The sequence below is a fragment of the Grampus griseus genome (assembly GCF_964374135.1).
Source record: "Grampus griseus genome assembly, chromosome: 15".
Lineage (NCBI taxonomy): Eukaryota > Metazoa > Chordata > Mammalia > Artiodactyla > Delphinidae > Grampus > Grampus griseus.
In genome coordinates, this window is record NC_139009.1 from 28,989,685 (window position 1) to 29,014,724 (window position 25,040).

General features: G+C 36.6%; 1 protein-coding gene across 2 annotated transcripts in view; it reads right to left on the reverse strand.

The window, feature by feature from the left end:
• The window catches only part of HEATR5B (HEAT repeat containing 5B), an 86,182-nt gene that overhangs the window by 12,562 nt on the left and 48,580 nt on the right, over nucleotides 1–25,040 (reverse strand). For both annotated transcript variants that reach the window (XM_082672111.1, XM_082672112.1), the window contains exons 23-30: nucleotides 22,167–22,406; nucleotides 21,038–21,289; nucleotides 18,767–18,948; nucleotides 16,566–16,634; nucleotides 11,374–11,553; nucleotides 4,765–5,002; nucleotides 3,398–3,652; nucleotides 1,717–1,844 (exon numbers count right to left, since the gene is read on the reverse strand). In XM_082672111.1, coding sequence (XP_082528237.1) covers nucleotides 1,717–1,844; nucleotides 3,398–3,652; nucleotides 4,765–5,002; nucleotides 11,374–11,553; nucleotides 16,566–16,634; nucleotides 18,767–18,948; nucleotides 21,038–21,289; nucleotides 22,167–22,406 — 1,544 coding nt within the window. The remainder of the gene's footprint in view (nucleotides 1–1,716; nucleotides 1,845–3,397; nucleotides 3,653–4,764; nucleotides 5,003–11,373; nucleotides 11,554–16,565; nucleotides 16,635–18,766; nucleotides 18,949–21,037; nucleotides 21,290–22,166; nucleotides 22,407–25,040) is intronic.

The following is a 25,040-nucleotide window of genomic DNA, read 5'->3' on the forward strand; positions in this document are numbered from 1 at the left end:
GCCTGAGGTCACCAGTAACCTCCATGGGACTCTTTTTCTATCCTTATTTACTGGATTCTGTCCCTTTTGAGACTGTTGTCTGTCCTTGAAACTCTCTCATCTTTGATAACTCTGTTTTTGTTTTTGTTTTAAACTGGCATCTGGTCTTTATTTAGTCCTATGCCCTGTGCTGTGGACTTAGTGGTCATTAACTCAGACTTGGATTCTGGATTCTTTTGGTTCTCCTCCTTCCTCTCTAGTAGTCTCCACTGCTGATTTATTTCCCTCATCTCAATCCTTATTTGCTATTTATCCCTAAGGTTCCAGTCTTGGCCCTCTTTCCTTCTTCCTTTATTCAGTTTTCCGAGGCCAGTGAACTCATTATCTCTCTGGAATTATGAAAATGGCCTCATAATTGACCTCCCTCCTCCCTTTTCATGTCTTAAAAATCAACCACTACAAGATTGATGGGGTGATCAAATTTATGTCTGCTGTATTTCTGGAGTACACATTTAACCACGTCATTCTATCTACTACATTTACAATCAGTTATTTTGGTTTTAACATAATGTTAAATTTTATTGGTTTGACCATTTGAAAACAATCCTCAAGTTTCTTGCAGTAATCTGTAGTTTAGCTGAGGCACAGCTTCAGGCTACAAGGCTGGGGTACAAGAAGAGTTCATCAGTGAATGAAGCTTGTAATCACACAGCACATGCTTTGTTTTGTTTCATTTGGGGTTTTTTCCCAAGCAGCACCGTGTGCAAAACTAATTTTGATATAATACAATAATGAGAACTTTGCTTTTTATCTGTCTGTGTTTTATGGAAAATTATCCCAAGTGATACCATTTGGTAGTATGGTGTTCAAAGAAATGGTTATTATTACGAAAATAAAATTCCTAATTAAAAAGAATAACAAATCCAGTGGTAACTTGGCTCTGTAATATGAATAAAATCCTCTAAATATTCCATACATAAATTAGAAAAAGCAATTCATTAAACTTTTTAAATAAGTACTTGAGTCAGCACATAAAAATTTCATTAAATGAGAGATAAAACTTAATCATTTAAAAGTGACAATTTATTTAATAGCCTTATGAATCACTTCAGCCCTTTATTAGTAGAATCATTAACTGGGACTGAAGCCATCCTTTATTTATTTAATTTAATTTATTTTTTTGTCTGCACTGGGTTTTCATTGCTGCATGCGGGCTTTCTCTAGTTACTGTGAGCAGGGGCTACGTTTTGTTGTGGTGCGCAGGCTTCTCGTTGCAGTGGCTTCTCTTGTCATGGAGCATGGGCTCTAGGCATGCAGGCTTCAGTAATTGTGGTGCATGGGCTCAGTAGTTGTGGCTCATGGGCTCTAGAGTGTAGGCTCAGTAGTTGTGGTGCACGGGTTTAGCTGCTCCGCGGCATGTGGGATCTTTCTGGACCAGGGCTCGAACCCGTGTCCCCTGCATTGACAGGTGGATTCTTAACCACTGCGCCACCAGGGAAGTCCCTGAAGACATCTTTTAAAGTTTTAGTTTTACTTGACTGCTGATGAACTGATCAAAGAAGGTAGTGATGATCTCCAGTCTAGCTGTGCCTGGTCATCCAACTTTCAATATAGGGTCTTAAAGCCAAAATCCTGAATGCTTATTATATAATATTTATTTCATATGTGAGAAAATTATCTTAAGATAAATATGATGTATACAAAGCATAAATTATCTATTATAGAAATATACTGTACCTGATCTTCTGCAATATGGATTCGGGCATAAGGAGAATCTAGCAAGGTGTGTAAGGCCTGTAGACAAGCTGTAACATGTTCAACAGGCTCCTCAGGTCTTGGGGAACAAAGGAACTGTATACTCACGCCTGCAATGTACAAAATAAACACACAGGTTTGTTAATATAAAACACTTTGTTGCTTTGACACCATTTTTGTCCCACTTTCACCTACTTATTTTTTTTACAGATTACTTTTAACATATATTAATGCCTTAAAGTCAGTTCAAAATGATTGTCAAAATAAGCAGCCAAACTTAACACAGGTTGTACCTCTGCAAGGAGGCTAATAATCACATTGGAAGGGGATGGGGGAGTTCCAAGGTCATCTTGATTAAGAAGTTAAAGATATTTAAAAATAATACATTAAGAATAAATTTATGAAAATTATAAAATTAATTCTCATTAAATGAGTGACAAATTCTTAAGTGTTAAAAGAGCATCTATAAAGCAATTATAAATAAGAATTATTCAAATTTGCTTTAACTTTACATTTTATTATTTCCTTCTGAGGCAATTTGTTAAGTGCCAAGTAAAAAGGAAAGTTGTTGAAAAAAAAAGTTTACTTTTTTCCCTTGAAAATTATTCAAATTGCTCTGTGAGTGAACATGACAATTTTTAAAGAGTAGTTTTTAATAATTAAATTTTAAATAAAAAATTCAGTTACTTTAGAAACTGTGCTAAAAATCCTCTTTTTACTATCCCTTCTCTGAACTATACTATCACAATTTTTTCCATAGCATTAAAATGAAAGATATGAAGGAGTTCAAAACATGCCACACCAAAATATACCTTCTTGGCTGAAGGCATTTGAGAAATAGCAGATGCAGGCAGGGCTCTCTGTCCCCTTTTCTACCTGAAAGCAGGTCATAAAATTTCTCATGAGAAAGGTGCCCTCTCTGTACTAGGGAGAAAACATTCTTACCACCAGAGACTGGGAGTCGATGTTGAAATAGACCTGTCCAAACAAAACTACTAAAATAAGCCTGATCTTCCATTAGTTTCCCCCGTATATTTTCTAGTTACTGTTCCACAACTTACCACCCCTAGCCCAAACCCCTCTGTCTTGTCATACCCTCACAATTTATTTTTTTTAATTAATTTATTTGTTTTTGGCTGTGTTGGGTCTTCTTTCTGTGCGAGGGCTTTCTCTAGTTGCGGCAAGCGGGGGCCACTCTTCATCGCGGTGTGCGGGCCTCTCACTATCGCGGCCTCTCTTGTTGCGGAGCACAGGCTCCAGACGCGCAGGCTCAGTAGTTGTGGCTCACGGGCCTAGTTGCTCCGCGGCATGTGGGATCTTCCCAGACCAGGGCTCGAACCCGTGTCCCCTGCATTGGCAGGCAGATTCTCAACCACTGTGCCACCAGGGAAGCCCCTACAATTTATTCTTGCTTGTGTAAAACTATACAATCTTCTGGACCTAACGGCTTCTTCAGGTCTTCATTTTCCTTCTAAAGCCTCCTGTGTACATGTAAAAATATTAAATAAATTTGTATGCTTTCCTCCTGTTAATGTGTCTTATGTCAGTTTTATTCTTAAGCCAGTCACAGATCTTAAGAGGGTAGAAAGAAGTTTTTTCTCCCCTACAGATACACATTTTCAGAAGTGATACATCTTGAAATACATTAACATGGCTCACCTACCTAAAATCAGATGCATTCTGTCTTTGTTAATTTCTGGCAAAGATTTAGCACTAGGTGTTGCTCCTGATGCTTGGTTTAAATTGATGGGTGTAGAACGTTTTTGTAAACCTGCTATTGCTGCCGCTTCTGCTGACTCTGAACATGTAAATCCTATGCTATTTAACCAAAGTGCCACTGCATGGAGAATTGGGGCCCAGGAATTCCGATAGTGAAGTCTAGCTGTATCAATAGTCTCAGGAGTATAAAATGCTCCACCTATAAAGCAATCAAAAACATTACTTCTATTATACTCATTTATCAACAACTACCTTAAAAAATAACCGTTACATACAGTCTTAGTCCATTTGGGCTGGTATAAAAAAATACCACAGACTGGGTGGATTATAAACAACAGAAATTTATTTCTCATAGTTCTGGAGGCTGGAGGTCCGAGAGATCAGGGTGCCAGCATGGTCTGGTGAGGGCCCTCTTCCTGATTCATAGCCAGTGCCTTTTTGCTGTGCCCTCACAAGGTGGAAGGGGCCAGGGAGCTCTGTTAGTTCTCTTTTACAAGGGGACTACTCCCACTTCTAGGGGCTCCACCCTCATGACCTAAGCACCTCTCAAAGGCCTCACCTCCTAATTCCATCACAATAGGGATTAGGTTTCAACATATGAATTTTGAGGTGACACAAATATTCAGATCATAGCACATATAAAAGAGCAATTTGGCAAAGAGATTCTTGTACAGAGTTATCAAAACTAACGTCTTTCCTGCAGCTGCTGACCTGGAGTGACTGTCACTTCCTCGCTGATGTTAGGGTTTCCAGCCTTTTCGCTGCACATGCTGATGCCTCTGAATGCCCTCTAGCTTTCCCTACCCGTGGTCCTCTTCCTCAGGCTTCCTCTTCACTGTTGCCAGCAACTCTTAAAACCCTCATCACCTTCCCTTTCTCTCAATAGCCAGGGAACTCTGTCTCTTCTTTCTTTTTCACTCTTCTGCAAATTCTTCCCCTCCTCCTGCTTTCTCTATCAAACTGATGACTGCCACATCTGTCCCTGCATACACACACTGACCAACACAGCAATCTACTTCATCATGGTTATGCATAATGACTTGTTATGCCCAGTTATTTAGAGTAACCTAACTCGTACAGTTATTACTGTAACAGTGAGAACATTTTTGCTTGGGCTAACAAGTTTAATACCATATATGAATTCACAAATTCAGTATGCAAAACATGCTCTAAATGAGAGAATGTCAAGTTTTAAGTCCACAGAAATTGTAAATGTTATTATTACGATTGTTGCTAGTCTCCACCAATTCCATTTTGTTTAATTACTACTTTGAACTCTATTAAAAGCAAAACTCTAAGTGCAGTACTTACCATCTGGGGGTAGCTGACTAGCAAATTCAGCTGGTAAAGTTAAAAGCGCATAGTCTTTTAAGGCTGCCAACCACAGGCGACTGAGTGTTGGCAGTTCAGGTTGTACGAGTGTTATTAAACTGTCTGGTGGTAGTTCATCTATGGTACTGTAATCATCATCATCATCATCAGTATTTTTAATTGCTCTTTTTGGTTTTGACTCTGCTTCTTTTTTAATATTCATAGCAACCACATATACCTAGTAAGATATTCAGGAGGAGAAAATAACAAGGCATAATATTAAGAAATGACATATTCTAAGTTGTTATTATACAGCTGAATCATCGAAAGTGAGTACAGATACTAGAAAGTATACAACTTCGGGATTTCCGGATAACCTCAAAAGAATAATTCCACCTGCTTTGGAGGAAATCGTTTTTTTTTTTTTTCCTTTTTCTTTTCTTTTTTTTTTCATAGAGCTGACTTCTGACTATTGCTCTCACAGCATATTCCTTGAGTAGGGTTCTCTGAATTTTTTCTGGCTTCTCTTGTTCTACTTTACAAAGCCCCCCTTTATATGTGGTTTTCTTTCTTTTTTTTTGTTTGTCATAACTTCCTGTTTGTTACGTTTGCTTTCATAGATTTATTAGACACAATCAGCCAGCAGTCAAAGAAAAAAGCTGGAGGGGGGGAGGGCACAGAAAGGATTTCCATAAATATCCTTCAAAACCCCTTCTTATATAGTCCTTAAGTGATATTTAGCAATCTAGTCCTTGCAACAGATGGCTGAGCCAAGAATAATATAATTTACTGGCCATATATATTATCTGTATCTTTTCTTTCCACTTTATAAACCAAAAAGATGTATAATAACAACTTCCTAAAATATAATCTTAAAGATTCTTCTTTGCTGAAGTTATTTTTGTTTGTTTTCTTTTGTTTCTGTACGTACATTTTGGCTTTGGCAACTGGCACGTAGCTGAATTACACATCAATGATAAAGCTAAAAAAAGGGTGGGGGGAGCATGAGTAAGAAAGAAAATTGCACTAGATAAAAATCTTGAGAAAACTATTTCCCCCTACACAGTGTCATCTTCATTGTTTGTAAGAGGAAGTCTATGCATGTGAACAGGGACACTGCAGCTTCTTGATGGCAGGGTCTTACCTCTATCCCTACAATGAACAGACAGTTATGGCATGGTAATTGACTAGATTAGACGATTACAGGAAACAATGAATCTTCATTTTTGAGAAGAAGCATTCCTTAATGCTGTGATGGTCTATTAACACTTAGTTACAGTTGGTTAGTCATACTTAACACCTGACAATTTAGAAGCAGAAACCACCTAACTTTTGGAGTAGGGACTTTGAGTATCAGGTTATAAATGTATCACATTCATATTTTCCACTGGTTTTAAGCTCGCTTTCTTCCCCTAGATTATTATGCTGATTTTAAGAAAATATCTCAATAAGCACTGTAAGTATACTCAGCCATTTGCTCATCAAACCCTTCTTAGGTACTTACTCTTGCCTTTCATTTGCTATTGTGCTAGGGCCTGAGGCAACAAAGACAAATAATACATGGTTTTCACCTTCCATGGACTCACAGACTGATACGATGAAAGGAGAGTGAGAAAATTGCTGAGCGAAAGGGATGTTTTTTGAAATTTGTTTTAAATGACCTATCTGCCCACCTCACTACACGCAGTGACTATGTACACTGCCTGGCACCTAACGAACACTCAGTGGTTTGAGTAATGAATGAATGAATCACAGGAAGCACCAAGGATGGAAGAATCTTAATGGACTATGAAAAGGTGAGACTGGATTCAAAGACAAAAGTTCACCTGTTCACAGGCAAAGATGGAAGGGGAAATTCCAGGCAGAGGGAATATAAACAGCAAGAGCACAAGAGACAGAAACTAGCAAGGCATGCTGAGGAAACTGCAAGTGTTTGGTATTAGACTGAGCATAGACTATAAGGCAGAAGTAGCTGAAGACTGTTGGTAATGGGGAAGCGAAGGAGTCACTGCAGTATTTAACGGTCAGTTGTATGTATTTTTCCTCAAATTTTAATTTAAAAAATTATACCATAAATAGTTTGAAAAATGAGTTTTTAAAATTACTCGTAATTCTAATTTCCAGGTTTTCACATTCCAACTTTCTAAGTTATAATTTTGTTGTACAGAGAATTTTGTATTTAATTTTGTCTATTCATATATCATAAGGGTTTCCATATGAATACTAGTCTTCATAACTGTTATTCTTAATGGCTGCAATGGAAGACATTATACATCTAACAATTTTCCTGTAGTTGAACTTTTATATTTTTTTCTGATTCTTTTTAGCCTTGGGAATCTTAGAAAGATGAAACATAGTTTTCAAAGACAAAGGTGTTCAGTTCTCCACATTATAAGTAAGGTTACAACTAAACATTTTTGTAAATTTCTCTCTTTTTCATATTTTGGATATTTTTCCCTAGGATAAAGTTCGAGAAATGGAATTACTGGATCAGTGATTATAAATACTTCCATGGCTCTGAAGAGATACTGCCAAATGCTTTCTAAAAGGGTTCTATATTTTACATTGCTACTTGCCTATGATAATATATTTTTTAGACTCGTTTTTTAAAAAAATTGGGTTTATTTTTCTTATGAGATATTACACACAAAATATAGAAGAATCAGAAGCATAAGTAAAATGAAGAAAATAAAACCAGACACAATCCTACTACTCAGATGTAATACTGTTAATATTCTAGCCATGTTGTATATACATACTCAGTCTTTTAAAAACTATGTTTGTATATAATATTATACTCAATTTTCTATTCACTTAATACCATCATCTTTGGATCAAGAAATACAATTATTCATATATTGCCTTTTTTTATTGTTTTAGAATGATAAACAACATTGCAGCAAACATCCTCACAGCAGAATCTTTGTGTATATCCTTGATATTCCTTAGGATAAATTGGTCAACTAATGTGTACGATTTTAGAAAGTGCTTTGATAATACAGTTGACCCTTGAATCAACGTGGGTTTGAACTGTGCAGGTCCACTTATACATGGATTTTTTTTCAACAGTAAACACTGCAGTACTACATGTCTAATAAACAGCTAAAAATATGGGCCTGGAATGTAGGAGAGAAGTATGGCTAGAAAAGTAGAATTAGAAACTTTCATATACAAGTAAAAGCTACTGGGTATGGGTGTAGATGACACTACCCACAGAGTATGAAGAGTGAGAAAAGGGACAAGAAAAATGCCAGTATTTAAAGAGCAGGCAGGCAAAGAGAAGCCAGCAAGTGAGGCTGAGAATGAACAATAAAAGAAAAGAAGAAAACCAAGGGAGTAGTGTCACGAAGTCAAGGAAAACAAAGTTTCCAGAGAAGACAATATCAAATGCTATAGAGAGGCTAAGTAAGACAGAGATTGAAAAGTGTGCAGTGATTTGGAGAATTATATTATTTGTAACTTTAACGAAATAATTTCAATGTAGTGCTGAGAGTAAACCCAGATTGCAGGGGACTGAGAAGTGGGTGACTAGCTGAGGATGTGAAGATACTAAAACTCGTTCAATGAATAGAGGTGTGAAGAGGAGAGTGAGTAGAAGAGGACGAGCAAGCAGAGGGTGATGGTGAGATACAGAAATGGGGGTAAGTGAGATACAGAGGCGGGGGTAAGTGAGATACAGAAATGGGGTAAGTGAGATACAGAGGCGGGGTAAGTGAGATACAGAAATGGGGTAAGTGAGATACAGAGGCGTGGGGGTAAGTGAGATACAGAGGCGTGGGGGTAAGTGAGATACAGAGGCAGGGTAAGTGAGATACAGAGGCGGGGGTAACTGAGATACAGAGGTGGTAAGTGAGATACAGAGGCGGGTAAGTGAGATACAGAGGCGAGGTAAGTGAGATACAGAGGCGGGGGTGACTGAGATACAGAGGCAGGGGTAAGTGAGACATATAGGCGGGGTAAGTGAGATACAGAGGCGGGTAAGTGAGATACAGAGGCGAGGTAAGTGAGATACAGAGGCGGGGGGGTGACTGAGATACAGAGAGGGGGTAAGTGAGATACAGAGGCGGAGTAAGTGAGATACAGAGGCGGGGTAAGTGAGATACAGAGGCGGGGCGGGGGGGGGGGGCTAAGTGAGATACAGAGGCGGGGTAAGTGAGATACAGAGGCGGGGTAAGTGAGATACAGAGGCGGGGTAAGTGAGATACAGAGGCGGGGGTAACTGACAGCACTTAGCTTGGAACAGTCCCCTCCAGAGACTTATGCTTACTACATCTACTCTCATCCTCCAGGTCTCAGCTTAAGTGTCGCTTTCTCCAAGCAGCCTCCTCTGAGCCCTCAGACTATTTTAGGTGCCTCTGCTGTGTGTTCACCACAGTCTGGACTTCTCCTATAACAGTCATTATTTTTGTTGCATATACTCGTTCACTAGTTTCTTTTTCTCAGTAAAGGTAGAACATCTGGCTTGTGCACCACTGTATTCTCAACTTCTAGCCTGGCACAGAGCCGATGTTTAGTAACACCGTTGAATGAATCAGAGAGTGGGAGGTAAGAGAATGAGAAAAGGTAATCCTAGGTTAGAGGAAAACTTTAAAGTAATAATAATTATTATATTAATAACAACAGGTAACATTCACTGTGCACATAAATAAGGTAGTTATTGAACAAAGTTATTATTACCTCATTTACTTCAAAATGTAATTCTGTGAAATGTGCATAATTATTATCCACACTTTAGGGCTGAGAAACAAGGTTTAGAGAAGCAGTTAAATAACTCACCCAAGGTCACATGGGTAAAAGGAGTTTTCAACTCACACTCATCTAAAGACTTGAAGGTAACAATCTGAGGAACTGGAAAACTAATATCCTCAATTTTTTGAGTAAAAAGTAGAAGCAAAGATAGATCTTGAGTAAAGAAATCTAGAATATATTGGGCCTTTGAGGAAAAGGACGAAGGAAAGGAAGCTAAGCAAGGAAAAGATTCACTAGACAATATTACAGGCTGAGGCTCGAAGTGCAAATTATTTAATTATAGAACGAAGTTACCCCCAAATAAGAAAAGTGTCTCAAAAAAAATGTGCATTAATAATTTAGTTATGTGAGGTTTTGATCTAATTTGTTAAAAGCAATTACTTATCTTCCATTCAGTGCCAGATAACAATGCCTGGTCCTTTTACATACCTCACCTTAGAAGAAGACATTACTGCATTTCCATGTTATAATGAAAAAACTGAGTATCTGAAAGATCAAATCACTTGAACAAAATCACAAAGATGGTGAATTATAGAGACAGAACTTGTTCTAGGGCCTCTGATTCAACATTTAATGCTTTTTATACTGAACTATGTCAGACTTCTTAGTAGGTGAATCAAGCACGTTAATGCAAGTCAGCAGAGAACCAACTAACTGGCAAATGGTCTTATGATCATCCAACTACATACCTGTCTCTATGTTTGGGAAATTAATGAATGGGGCTGGAGAATTAAGAACAATTTTAGAAGCTATCTTTTTAAAAATAAAAATCATTCAATCATTTAGAATATAATTTCTACAGACAAGAAAAGTAATAGTAAGTTTTAGTTAAAAATTAGATATGTGAAAATTAACATTGAATTTCAAAGTAAGAAAACAATCACATTATAGTATCTTTCTAATACTACTTTCCACCTAAAACTATGGATTTGCATTAATTTGAAAAAAATTTTATCAATAAAAACAAACATTTTATCAATGCAAATATTATTTTACTTCTCTACGCCAAAAGATGGCAGCAGAGTGAAAATAAAGGAACACTCAGGGATACTCTGAAAACAACTTGATCTAAAAATCAGAGAGAAAAACTAATTTATACAATATCTTACTGTTCTACATTTTCCTTTTTTTCCCCCTTCTATGACAGAAATAATCCACAAAAACCCAGAGGTCCTTTATCTAAACTATATCATCTGGATGTTGTATGCCTTGAGCCAGCAATTGTCTGCTGGGTGGTCACAGGCTGCTGATACCATGGAAATAGGTAAGTGAGATACTGGGTTGGCAGAGGAAGGAATAAAGAGCTACTTGAAGTACCTGAGTGCAGACAGATAAGTATTTGAAAACTGGCAGAAGAGATTTAGAAAAGTGAATTTAAAATAGTATCATTATTTTTAAAAAGTGGCTATGGGAATAAAAGAGGTAAAAACAGCTATAAAACAACAAAACATACAAACAACAACCAAAAAACCCTACAGCCTCAGTATCAGTGGGTGGTGGCATGTCTCCTAAAATTTAATCAAATAAGATTCTTGGCATAAATTTTTTCTATTTTTTTTATATTTGTAGGTTTTCCCAGCCTAGTTTTTCCATAGTAAGTAAGAAGAGCCCTTCTTCAACACAGATGTTTTTAAAACACTGATTAAAAATATAATTTTCAAAGGTTCAATAAGAGTTCTTTTAAGACATAAATGTATATGCATTTCAGTGAGAAAGAGCAAACAGCAGATTTTTTAAAAAGTACTCTATACCACAGGTCAGTTTTAAACAAAAATCAAACAAAAATTTTTTTACCTACAGGAGTAGGGGAACATTTTCTCATGGATGGAGAAATGGTTAAAAACAACAGGTCATGGTTACCTCTGCCCATGCTTTGAGAACAGCCAGTTTTTCCATGGTTGTGGCACTCTCGCGGTAGAGTTGGCTGGAAGATCCTTTTCCGGCCTGAACTTTGTCCAGTGAAGAAACAAGCAGATTGTGTACTCGACGGAGATCATTGAGATCACTGACAACTCCACTTCCAATCCATGTACTACATACCTAGCCAAAGGAAAAAAACTTTAATTTTTATAGTAAGAAGTTAACATTAGGGACTTCCCTGGTGGCGCAGTGGTTAAGAATCCGCCTGCCAATTCAGGGGACATGGGTTCGAGCCCTGGTCTGGGAAGAACCCACACGCCACGGAGCAACTAAGCCCATGTACGACAACTACTGACCCTGCACTCTAGAGCCTGAGAGCTACAACTACTGAGCCCGTGTGCCATAACTACTGAAGCCCATGCACCTAGAGCCCGTGGTCCACAACAAAGAGAAGCCTCCACAACGAGAGGCCCACACACCGCACAACAAAGAGTAGACCCCGCTCGCCGCAACTGGAGAAAGCCTGTGCACAGCAACGAAGACCCAATGCAGCCAAAAAAATAAAATAAGTTAGTTAATTTTAAAAAAAGTTAACATTAAACATATAAAAGAATGGAGTAAATATGATTGTTTCCTAGGGGGAAGAAACACAAATAAAACCAATGAACAAAACAAAACAAAAAAACCTCAATGCTATGCTTTAATATTATTTTTTTAATAAAAAATCAACAGCAAGTATGGAACTTATTGTACTCCTATGTAGAAAACAAAACAATATATACTTAACATGTTTCCAGTATCTAATTTCCCAAAAATTTTAACAGAAAAGAATTTCCACCCAAATCGGTTTGGTTATGAATAATTCTTCAATTCAAAAACATCTCTGTTTACTATAGGCAAAAGGTTATTCTGAGTGCTATAGAGGAGTTAAAAAAAAAAAAAAGTAAAGGGAAAAAATCTAGTCCCTGTCCTCAAGTAAGTAAACTCAGATTAAATGAACACATGAGAATGTTTTATGACTGTCACACTGCACTTAAAAAGAGAGAAAGGGGCTTCCCTGGTGGCGCAGTGGTTGAGAGTCTGCCTGCCGATGCAGGGGACACGGGTTCGTGCCCCGGTCTGGGAGGATCCCACATGCCGCGGAGCGGCTGGGCCGTGAGCCATGGACGCTGAGCCTGTGCGTCCGGAGCTTGTGCTCCGCAACGGGAGAGGCCACAACAGTGAGAGGCCCGCGTACCGCAAAAAAAAAAAAAAAAAAAAAAAAAAGAGAGAAAAAAAGAGATTAATTCTAGCAGGAGAAATGGGAATGTTTAGATATCAGGAAGTTTTATGTGTATAGATACAGGGGAGTTTCACGGAGGAAGAGACAAGATTAGGAAAGTTAACTGGGATCAGATTACAGTACAATTTAAATTCCACGTGAACTGAATTCAGACTTGTTCTGTAGGCAGTCATGAGTTTCTAAGGCTTCTGAGCAGGGGAATATTATTAGAATTGTGCTTTAGGAAAACTGCTCCAATACTAAGTATAGGAAAGCATGTGTTTAGAGAGTGAGTACTGTGTTCAGTCACATGACTATTATAATACCACGGAACAGAGATGATACGGATCAAACTGAGAATCAAATGAAAAGAAAGAGGCATCTGAGAAAGACTTGGAAGTAGAAATCACAGGATTTGGAAACCAATTACATATTTTTAGGGGGTGAAGGCAGGGACATGCAAACAGTATGAGGCGATAATCAAAGACTACCAAATTTTGACTGTCAAAGTTTCTAACCCGGATGAATGTAAGGAAGGTGACACCACTGTTTAAGAGTGATAACATAAGAACAAAGAGAAGTTTGGTGGAGATGAGAAGTTAGAGAACATGATTTTGACTGTGAACTTTGTGACATGCTGAGTTCAAAGTACCAGCAAGAGACACGTGGAAAGATATTCAGTGGGCAGATGGAAACCTGGGTCTGGATTTCAGGAGCAAAGACAGAGGTAACTAAGTCGATCTAGGAATTCTCCACACAAAGATGATCACTAAACAGATGGTCCTAGGTAACTTTCTTCAAGGACTGAGGTATTAAAAAGAAAAGCCTTAAGGACAGAACACAGGGAAAATATACTTCAGGGACAAGTAGAATAAGAAACTGAAAACACCAGAAAAGCAATAGGACAACCAGGCAAGTGTGGTGATACTGGAACCAAAGGAAGAATGCCAAGATGGAAGGGGCTGGGCTTCCCTGGTGGTGCAGTGGTTAGGAATCTGCCTGCCAATGCAGGGGACATGGGTTTGAGCCCTGGTCCAGGAAGATCCCACATGCCGCAAAGCAACTAAGCCCGTGAGTCACAACTACTGAGCCTGTGTGCCACAACTACTGAAGCCCGCGCGCCTAGAGCCTGTGCTCCGCAACAAACAGAAGTCACCTCAATGAGAAGCCCATGCACCGCAATGAAGAGCAGCCCCTGCTCGCCGCAACTAGAGAAAGCCCACACGCAGTAACAAAAGCCCAACCCAGCCAAAAATAAATAAATAAATAAATAAATTTATTTTTTTAAAAAAGAAATCAATCATACTATCGTCTCACTCAGCTTCATGTCAGGGCCAGGTGAGTATAGTCAGTTCAGGCTTCGTTATCAAATAAATTATGAAAAATCTTTTGGTTTTCAGAGTATTTGGATACTGAATCATGGTTAATGGATTGTGTTCCTATATTTGAAACGTTTAAAAAGTTGAGAATAAATATATATGTAAACTACTTCATTCTCTTATAATAATCTTATTCTCAAAGAATTCAAAACTAAATTAAATAAAATTCAATAAGGACATTTAAAAACTGTTTGTTACCAATACCGATGGCAAAAAAAAAATACCAGCCACAACAGTGCTGAAAATATAATGAAATTTAAAGTGAAAATAAAGATTAAATATGAGTGTGAAAATAAAGAGTTGGTATTCTTAAGGAAAATAACATTTTGGAGATATCTGATACTATTTCTGTGAATTTTGGTAGAAATATAACTGTAAGTTGGGGGAAACTGTCAAAATCGAGAATTTGGTGCTAAGTTTGCTTTGCAAAAACCTAAGTACCTTCTCCACTTTAAAGAACATGAAACCAGAAACTGCAGATACTGCATTATAGGTTTGGTTTATGAAGAAAGACAAAGCAAAACTGAATCAGCAAAATCATACTTAGAGAAAAGACTCTGGCCTTATATCAAAAGAGTGGTGAATGAATGTACACTTACAAATTTTAGGCTGAAATAAAATATCTAAAGTATGTATTATGTTTATGATTCCAATGCTGCTTTAAATGATTTATTAACCTACTGATTACTGTCCCCAACTGTCCTCAATTGAAAACATTTGAGGGTTTTCCTATAATATCTAAGAATTACTTGATTTTCAGGTTCAACATGATGTTTACTCTAGTAAACAATCTGGGATGCCATGTTTCAAGATCTGCCCAAAGCCAACTCCTTCGGTAACCTTAAAGAAAGAAACTTGCAACCCAATGCTCCAGCTATTTCAAAACCAGGTTTCCTCCCAGAAACAGGACAGGAGGTCAAAAATTTAAGCCTGCCACTAGAAAAGAAGAAACTTCAGAAAGCAGGTAGGGCCACATAAGAAATAAGAAGTATTCTTTTTCTTAAGATTTTTTTGATGTGGAACATTTTTAAAGTCTTTATTGAATTTGTTACAATATTGCTTCTGTTTTATGTTTGGCTTTTTGGCTGCAAGGCATGTGGGATCTTAGCTTCCTGACCAGGGATTGAACCTGCACTGCATTGGAAGGCAAAATCTTAACCACTGGACTGTCAGGGAAGTCCAAGAAATACGACGTTTAAGGCAAATTCAGTAATAGGAAATTTTCATACTACTCATTCACAAGATGAAATTCTAATAGCTTTTGCCTTTCTGATGATCAGGAGCTTTATAGGATGTTTTGTCTGCTTAAATATTATGATCTGAAACACTACCATAATACATTTAATTATACATGACTGTGATTTCTGATGTCTGTGTGCCAGTGTCCCAATCTAAATGACTTAACCTACTCTAACTCCAAGGTTTGTACCATGATCCACAGACTTCTGTCTTAAACAAGGCTTCCTCTTCTCTCTCTAGCCTGCTGTTGGTAGAAGGAGTTCATTTCTCTGAAGGCCACCATTAAGATAGCAGGCTTCAGAAAAATAAATTCTAACAGAAGGAGGAGGCAACTCATTGACCAAAGAGTAATCAAACCTATTATTGCAAACAGCAGAACATTCTCTGCATAGAGGACACATGTAGCTTGACTGAATTCTAAGCAATAAAGATGGAATACAGCTCTGTACTCCGGAAAACTGAGAAGGATGGAGTTGCTTCTCTTCTATCCTTAGGTTAGCAGACAAAGAATTGGATTTTTTTTTGAAAGATTAGAGCTTAATGCACAAATCCTTTTTCAGGACAGAGCATGAAAAAGATGAACTTATTAAAGGTGTAGGAACATAGGTGCTTCTGTAACTCTCTTCAGAAAAAATAATATGAGAATAATCCCCTGGAATCAATTTTGCAATAAAACTTCCATATTGTGAAATTGTCTTTAGGATAATTTTAATACACAGAAACTTGTAGAATTTTCACAACCTGTGGTCAAAAACCCTTTTATTACCTATTTATTATTACTATATATTCTTCAATGATTATAGATTTTGAGATTTTACTTTTATTCTAGTCCCTCGTATGACTTTACATCTCCACTGACTACTGGACAATGTAAGAGCTATGTATTCCAAAGTCATGTCCTCAGCTACAGCAAAAAAAAATGTGATTAATAGTTAGTACTTCATCATTTCACACAGAATAAAAAAGGAAGCTGTCACTGTTGTATTTCTGAGATAAAAATAAATACTATTTGGGGCTTCCCTGGTGGCGCAGTGGTTGAGAGTCCACCTGCCAATGCAGGGGACACAGGTTCGTGCCCCGGTCCGGGAAGATCCCACATGCTGTGGGGCGGCTGGGCCCGTAAGCTATGGCCGCTGAGCCTGCGTGTCCGGAGCCTGTGCTCCACAATGGGAGAGGCCACAACAGTGAGAGGCCTGCGTACCGCAAAAAAAAAAAAAATAATACTATTTGATTTTTCTCTCTTGGAAGTGAAATTCTAAGATATCTATAAATTTATAGAAGATAACTATTGAAAATTCTATTTTTCTTCTTACCTGGCAAGCTTTTGCTATTATGTCTGATGGAGTATCTTGTGAAAAGGCTGGTCTTAGAGCAGCTCCCACCTAGAAAAATGAATACAAGCATTTTATTTTTAAAGATAAGTAGTAAACCTTTTGTGTCTTTGGAGATGAAAACACACAAAACACATCTTTGTTCCTTTCCTTTTTATCTCTCTTTTTGGTGACAATAAACTCAATTATACCATTCTTCTTTTGCTTTCCAGGAGATTATCATTATCCAATCTGCAGGATCCTATACCAAACAGGCAATTAATCTTATTTGTTTTTCATTTATTTTTAATAGTAAATAGGATTTTCTGACAAAGCCACATGTTCCCAGAGATAACAGAAAACTGCTTTTTTTTTTTTCTATCTATATTCCTGAACATATTTCTAATAGTATTTACTTCATGGGTGAATCTCATATAACTGAGATTAAAGGCTCAATTTCTTTAAATAACTGAGTAGTACTGAAAATTCACATAGTCACTAAAAGACCTTAAAAATCATTTCACCTCAAAAAGAGACGCTTTAAAAGAAAGTTGCTCAAGAAATATTAATGTACTGTTATCATAGTAATAAGTGAAGAAATATGAGCTTTAGTTTTTTTTATCCAAGTACTAACCAGGTCCAGCCTGCTTAGAGCTTTAGTTTTAATAAGCCAGTATCAGTCACAGATTCTTAGATATATTACATTTAATATGTAGGAGCTGAATTAGGAATTAAATATAGTCAACTCCTAATTTGAGATTTCTTCCATTACACCAGGTAAAGATACCTGACTTAGATAATTTATTTTTAAATGGTTTATGAAAAAAAAAGTGAGAGAGTGAGAGAATGTGTGTGTGTGTATGTGTTGAGTGTAGAGAGAGAGAAAAAAATCAATGTTAAAGGAAATGAGGCAAAATTCTCAATTGGCAAATATGAATGAAGGATGAAGGGTATAAGACAGGTTTTTTTGTACTATTCTTGCAATTATTTCTGTAGGTTTGAAATTATTTCTAAATAGAAAGATTTTTTTAAAAAGACCTTCATTCTGATAGGTTGGGTATTTGGGAGTAAATAATTATATACAGGTTTTCTACAGCCATTTGGCCTAGAAAGTATAACTTCTTTACCTATACTTATGATGGAAAAAAATGGACTATACATTATCCACACTTTTTAATTTTGTGTATGTTTGAACACAGATTTTAGATGAAGTATGATGTGTCTAGAGCCAAGATTTTGGTACAATCACAGTGAAAAAAAAAGTTCGTTCTTTTCTTACATAAGTTTTTTTCGCCTTCATATAATCCATTACTAGGATTACATCTATTGTGCCGCTTTTGAAGAACATAAATATAGGCATAAATTTCAGGGGAAACAAGTATATCTCTGTTTAGAATATAATAAAAAAATCTTTTGAAAGTATACAATTCTTTCAGTAATATTTTTCACTATTATTAAAAGTTAATTTATCCTTCAGCATACAAGAGGCAATTGCTTTTTTTTTTTAATTTATTTATTAATTTTTGGCTGTGTTGGGTCTTAGTTGTGACACATGGGATCTTAGTTGCGGCATGCGGGATCTTTCGTTGTGGCGTGCAGGCTTCTCTGTGGTGCACAGGCTCCAGAGCACGTGGGCTCACAGCTTGCGGCACATGGGCTCTCTACTTGAGGCCATGAGCTCAGTAGCTGTGGTGTGTAGGCTTGCTTGCCCTGCAGCATGTGGGATCTTAGTTCCCCAGTCAGGGATCGAACCCGCGTCCCCTGCATTGGAAGGCTGATTCTTTACCACTGGACCACCAGTGAAGTCCCAAGGCAACTGCTTTTTATTTTAAAAAATGCTTATCAAGTCTTGGCATATAAAATAACAGCAGTAAATCCACAACACTCTTTAAATGTTCCTTTTATCTTTTAAATGGCATGGCTAAATATCTAAACATAAGACTGGAAAGCCAGGCTGGAACATCTATTCTAGTTTTATCACTAATACTACATCATGACTTAAAAATAGTGACAAGTTTTATACAATTGTTTCTTCAACTGTGAATTGATTCAAACTGTGTGACAGGCAATGGGAGTAAAGATATGCATTCTACATGAATAAATAGGTTACAGGTCCAAATACATTTCTCCAGGGGATCTTCACTTCTTTAATCTTCACTTTTCAAAAGATCAGTTTTAATTTTGAAACAAATAAAATATCTCACATTGGCTTGATACTGCTCCAGAATCACATGACCTGGAAATTCTGGCTCAGGCACAGATGCAAACTTCTTGATAATGTCTTCAAGTGCTTGGAGCCCAGCCATCCGCAGCTGGTTACTATGATCGGTTGCAGCCATGAATGCCATGCGAATCAGGTCAGAGAGATGAAGTACCAAGAGATCATCTAAAAATAAAAATAGAAGGCAAAAAGGAAAACATTTCCAAAATTAAGTGTAATCACATAAAAATACGGAAAGAAATAAACTTCTTTAAAAAAGCATTTATGATCCACATATTTCACCATGTTTAAAATAACAATGATACACTTTCAAGAAAGTTTCCATGCCATAATCTCTCAAGAATATTGGTAAACCTTTATACAATAACACTGACGACATTGTAAACTGACATCTGAAGCAAAATAACTGATTATCATAATTTTCCCCAAAAGAGTTTGTAATTTTTTTGTCAGCGGAGGTTGGCAAATTTTTTTTGTAAAGAAACAGATAGTAAATATTTTTGGCTTTGCTGGCCATATAATTTCTAACATAACTACTCAACTCTGCTGTTGTAGTATGTACAAAGACCATATGTACACAAATGGTTACACTGTGCTCCAATAAAACTATTTATAAAAACAGACTGCAGGCTGGATTTGGACTGCAAGCTGTAGTTTACCAACCTCTACTCTGGAAAAGATTTTTATAAGGACAAGATGTAGAAAAGGGAAGCCTTTTTCCTTTTAGCCTTAGAGTAAAGGCTGCCCTAGATCAGTCCTATCAAAGCTTAAAAGCAAGGCAATTGTTCCCAGAATGAAACTGCTATTGCTTCTCTACACAGTCTCTACCTACACCCTCTCTCAAATCAAGACCTCTATCTTTTTCCAAAATCCAAGGTGATGAACTCCTAACGTGGGGGAGAAGAAAGGGGCACTGGGCAGAAACTCCAAAATGGGGAGACAATTAGGGGACTGATAGAGGTTTATTGCATTCTGGGATCTTCTGGCCCACAGAACTATAAGTTAATAAACTTCTGTTATTTTAAGCCACTAAGTTTGCAGTCATTTATTATAGCAACAATAGAAAACGAATACATCCAACCTCTTCTACCTGGAAAACCCTCTCTCTGCCTCTAAAACCCAGCTTCAAAATGATCCCTTCTGTGAGGTCTTCCCTGGCACTTCAAGAAATGAGTAGCAGTTTTTTATGTTCCCAAAGTACTCTATCCTTCCACTATTGGGATACATGATTATTTTTGAGTGATAACTTTGTCTCTCTTTCTTCTAGACTAGAAATTCTTCAAGAGCAAGGACTATGTTTTTTTCTTCTTTGGATCTCCAATGGGAAATAAAGAACAAGATTCGGTAAATATCTGATGAATAATGACATGATTAAAGACACCCTGTTCACAACATATTGTGCTTTGCTGGTACCCTATATTCAGATTCCAATTTTATACATAGTATAATACTGTTTTACTTTTTGTTTTTTAGTCCATTTGTGAGTTTTACTGCTTCTTATACACAACAAAGTAAACTGAAAGGCATTTTTAACATATAGACTTCAATACAGATAACATATACGATGTGTCTTCGGATATTTTAAAAAATGACACGATGACGAAGAGACAACAAAGCGTAAGATAAGACAGTCTGTTACTCTACTACCTCTCTCAGATTCTCTAGGTTTCTTCATTTGTAAGTGAAGATACTGGCCTGATGATCTCTTTGTAAATTCCCTATAATATCTGATCCAGGGGATATACGGTATAAAAACTTACAAATGATCAAAAAGTAAAAGGTTTCAGTAATAAACACTTTTCACCTTTTCAAAAATACCTAATAGCAGTTCTGAAATCTGAGAGTTTGAAATCTTCCATGGCATTCATGAATTCTGACATTCTCCAAGGCTGGGGATTGCCAAACTCACTTTATTTATTCACCTTAAACTTTTGCTAAAAGTAGGATAAGGTACCAAGGAAACATAAGTTACTGCCATCATTATGCTTAGGGCCATCATTATCCTTAGGGCAAATGATTAAGATAAATATATCTTAAGATAGATAGATATATAACTTTGGACTGCTTTCCTCAACTTATCTTCCCAATAGGGATCAGAAGTTGGACAGTATATAGAGAGGACAGAAAACAAAGGTAAAAGGCAAGAAAACGTACAATAAATGAAAGGCATAGTCTAAAGCATGTTACAAAGCAGTAAAATATTTCAAACCTATAAAAATATTCTGGGGAAAAGAAGTACTGATTTTTAATTTACTTGTAGGGTTTCGCAGTTTAGCAGAACGTGCCATAGCAAGGTCAAAGTGAGCCTGGTCTGCATTCTCACACAAATTGATGATTCGACACAGGCAATCAGCAGCAAATACTCGAGTGGCCCAGCGAGGTGCCACAAAGGGCTTTGATTTATCTTCTTCTCCTAGTGTGGTAAACATGGTATCATCATCCATCTCATCTTTCTTTTCAAATTCTTCATCTTTTCCACTACTTAAGGGAGTTGCAGTACTCATATCTGTAACAAAAATAAAAGCATATTATAACAACCTTACATATAGCAAAAACGATGCCTTAGAAATAGTACTGTTTGATGATATCTAATTTAAAACCAGTAGAAAACAGTAGAATTGGCAAGATTTTTCTTTTAACAATCAATAAAAAGCCAAGGAGGGGGAGTGGGAGGTACAAACTATTTGGTGTAAGACAGACTCAAGGACGTATTATACAACATGGGGAATAGAGCCAATAATTTTGTAATAACTGTGAATGGAAAGTAATCTTTAAAAATTATATAAAAATTTACAATAAATAAAAAATTTAAAAAGATAGCAGCCATTAATTTTCAACTTGAAATTCAATAATATTGTTTTGTCTTCATTGTATGCACTTTCACAATGACTTTACTTTTATGAAAGCTATGATGGTTGTTCTGTTTATGACAGCCATATAAAGTTTCTCCTTAAAATAAATATATTTAATTTAAAAAATAAATAAAAATAGAAATTAAAAAACCAGGGAAAGAATAACATAAAAATATTTTATATATTTCACTAGTTTTACATCTTATGTCAAATGACAGAGTAGCCTGGGATTTTTATATATGAAAATTAGTTTGAACTTAGTCATTTGTCAAAAATAACCAAAGTTCATTAGTTTGTAATATAATTTAATCTTCAACATTTTACAGGGATTTACAGATTAAAAATTATTAGTATTTTAAAATGTAAGCTCTATGTATCTGTAATGTAATATATGTATCTAAATATATCTACATATGGTGTATATCTATATATGCATCTATTTCTATACATGGTATATATATCTATAGATATATATCAAAATTAAATAATTTTCATTATCTTAAGAATATATTTTATATATTAAATACATACCACTTGAAGCTGCTAGGACATCTTTACAAAGCATTAGCCAATGGGAAAGTTTTTCTACAGCCAGTGATGACAGCATATGTCCCAAAGTATCATGAATATCAGAACATAATTTTCTATCAGTCTCCCGGTCTAGCATTCCAAAAAGAAGTCCCTCAAGACCAGTTTCTGTTATATTAACACCCTGGTGCCGGCAATGGACATCACTTCGAGAACTAGCTCCAGTTGCAAAAGGACTGACATCTGAAAAACAGTTTTTACAAATGAACTTGTAAAGGATTTTATCGTATACTACAGGTAACAATTATGTTAAAGACCATGATTTATATGTAAATTCACAATAACAACAAAAACAGCTAGCTATATACACAATTTAACTATGGTGTCCAATTTACCTGTCTTTAGAATTAGAATTTTATCTGACAATAAAGGTAAAAACTCTGATCTTTAAGACTGTTTATTCTGTGGTATTTTAAACAAATCTCCAGGGAATGCTCATTAAATATATATTTGATTTTAACAACAAAAAGTGTGGGAAAGAGACATTTTTAAATAGATTTAATAGTCTGAAAAAATTATTGCTATATATGTTGGGTGAACGAATTGAAACTTATTTAGTCTTCTAGTTCAGATTTTACAAATCTATAAAGCTAGAACACAAATTATAAATAGATTATATCCTAAAAGTTTATTTAAAAATTGGGAAAGGGGCTTCTCTGGTGGCGCAGTGGTTGGGGGTCCGCCTGCCGATGCAGGGGATGCGGGTTCGTGCCCCGGTCCGGGAGGATCCCGCGTGCCGCGGAGCGGCTGGGCCCGTGAGCCATGGCCGCTGAGCCTGCGCGTCCGGAGCCTGTGCTCCGCAGTGGGAGAGGCCGCGGCAGTGAGAGGCCCGCGTACCTCAAAAAAAAAAAAAAAATTGGGAAAATCCTGCCCAATCAAAAGTTGTTATGAAATAGTACTTAAATTTCTTGCTTTATCTGAAACTCTTTTTATTCTTATAAACAGTAGGAGTAGAACAACTGGCAGCCTTTAAGAATGAATACTATTAGGCTCCCCGAAGTCCAAAGCCCTCTGAACCTTGAAGAGAGTGATAAAGAGGGATGAGGGCTGAAAAGTGGCTTTTTAAAATTGAGTCACTCCAAAGACAGAATAAGGGGAGGTTTGCAGAAAATAGCCACAGTGAGGGGAATTCAAAGACAGTAGGAAAGGGAAGGTTCCAAGGAGGGAACATTACGGACAGATTAGGCACAGAGGCCTATTTTTCACTTAGCAGTATACAGTGAATATTTTCCCGTATCAAGAATTTTACTTCCATGACGTGAATAGAAGAAAAATGCTATCTTATGATTGTATTAACTTGCAACTATTCAATCACTAGAGGTTAAAAGTATTCATATGTTGATATTTCTCCTTTGATAAAACACCTCTTTTGTGTGCTCTCATGATTTTTACAGATGCATAAAAGAGTTACCATAGCAGATCCGAGACTACCCTATTAAGGCCTGATATTACGGGAACTGGGTTTCAGGAAGGTTCCCATCATTTCCTGATAAAAGTGGCTTACTGTGCCTAAATCATCTGTACCAACAATATAGTTTATGCTGAACATCTGCTTTCCTTCTGAGAGTCTGAACTTTTGGTATATGCCAGGCAGACCACGCCTATTTGACCAGTCCCCAATAAAAATCTTGGGCACTGAGTATCTAGCAAGATTCGCTAGCAGACAACATTTCACATGTGTTGTCACAACTCCTTGCTGTGTGACTCCATGGGGAGTGGACTCTTGGAAGCTTGTGCCTGGTTTCCTCTAGACTTCACTCCATTTATCCTCTCCCTTTGCCGATTTTGCCTTGTATCCTTTTGCTGTAATAAATCACAGCCATAAGCGTGACTATATGCTGAGTCCTAGCAAATCATCAAACCTGGAGGGTGGTCTTAGGCCCCCGGCACACTAATTTGTAAAAGCTTTAAAAATATTAAAATATAAATGCGCACATTTAATACAATAAGCATATTTTGAAACTATGTTTCCCTCTCTTAGTTTGTCTCTTTCAATTTTGATTATGGTGACTGACATCTAGAAGTTTTGAAATTTTACATGTATTCAGGAGAATTCTGTAACTATTTTTGGTGCTGTTTTCTCTCCAAAAAGCAGTGATGTTTACTGTTAGACTTTTATAATAAACTTCTTTTACATTCTACAGTACAGTATGCTTGTTAATAGAGCTCTTATTACACTATGCTAAAACTGAAGTTATTTTGGTATGTTGCTTCTTAGTATCCAAGCAACTTCTATGCATTAGGAAGCTCTTATAAATAAAACTTTTCTCTCACAATAGGGGAAATCTCTGTCAAGCTCTGAAAAAGTTCCCAAACCACCTATCCCTAGAAACAGAAGACCAGCTACAAATTCAAGCTATACTTAAAACTCTCCCAAAAGCAAAAAGAACTGAAGAAAGCGAAGATCCACCTTTCGTTACCCAAACATCTACTGACATTTCACAGTTTTACTGGTTACTTTGGTCTTACCTTCTTCAGGGAAAAGTTACATCACAAAAGGTAAACTACTGTCAAAGACTGGAAGCTTTCAGGTAATCCTAAAATAGATAATTTCTCTTTTCAGAAGCCTACTAATGATACAAGGCAATATCCTTAGTCATCCCTTATACAGCTAAAACATTCTCAAGGGATGGCGGAAGTGTCCTGATACTAAATGCTACAAAAAATTTTTTTCAGCTATGAAATTTTAAAAAAGGTAAAAATGTAAAGTTACCAAGAAAACTACATGGGAATTTTAAAAATGATAACAGTTTTATTTTACCTAAAAGAATAAGAAAATTGACCATATTTCAATGCAAAAATGTTATTTAATAAGTA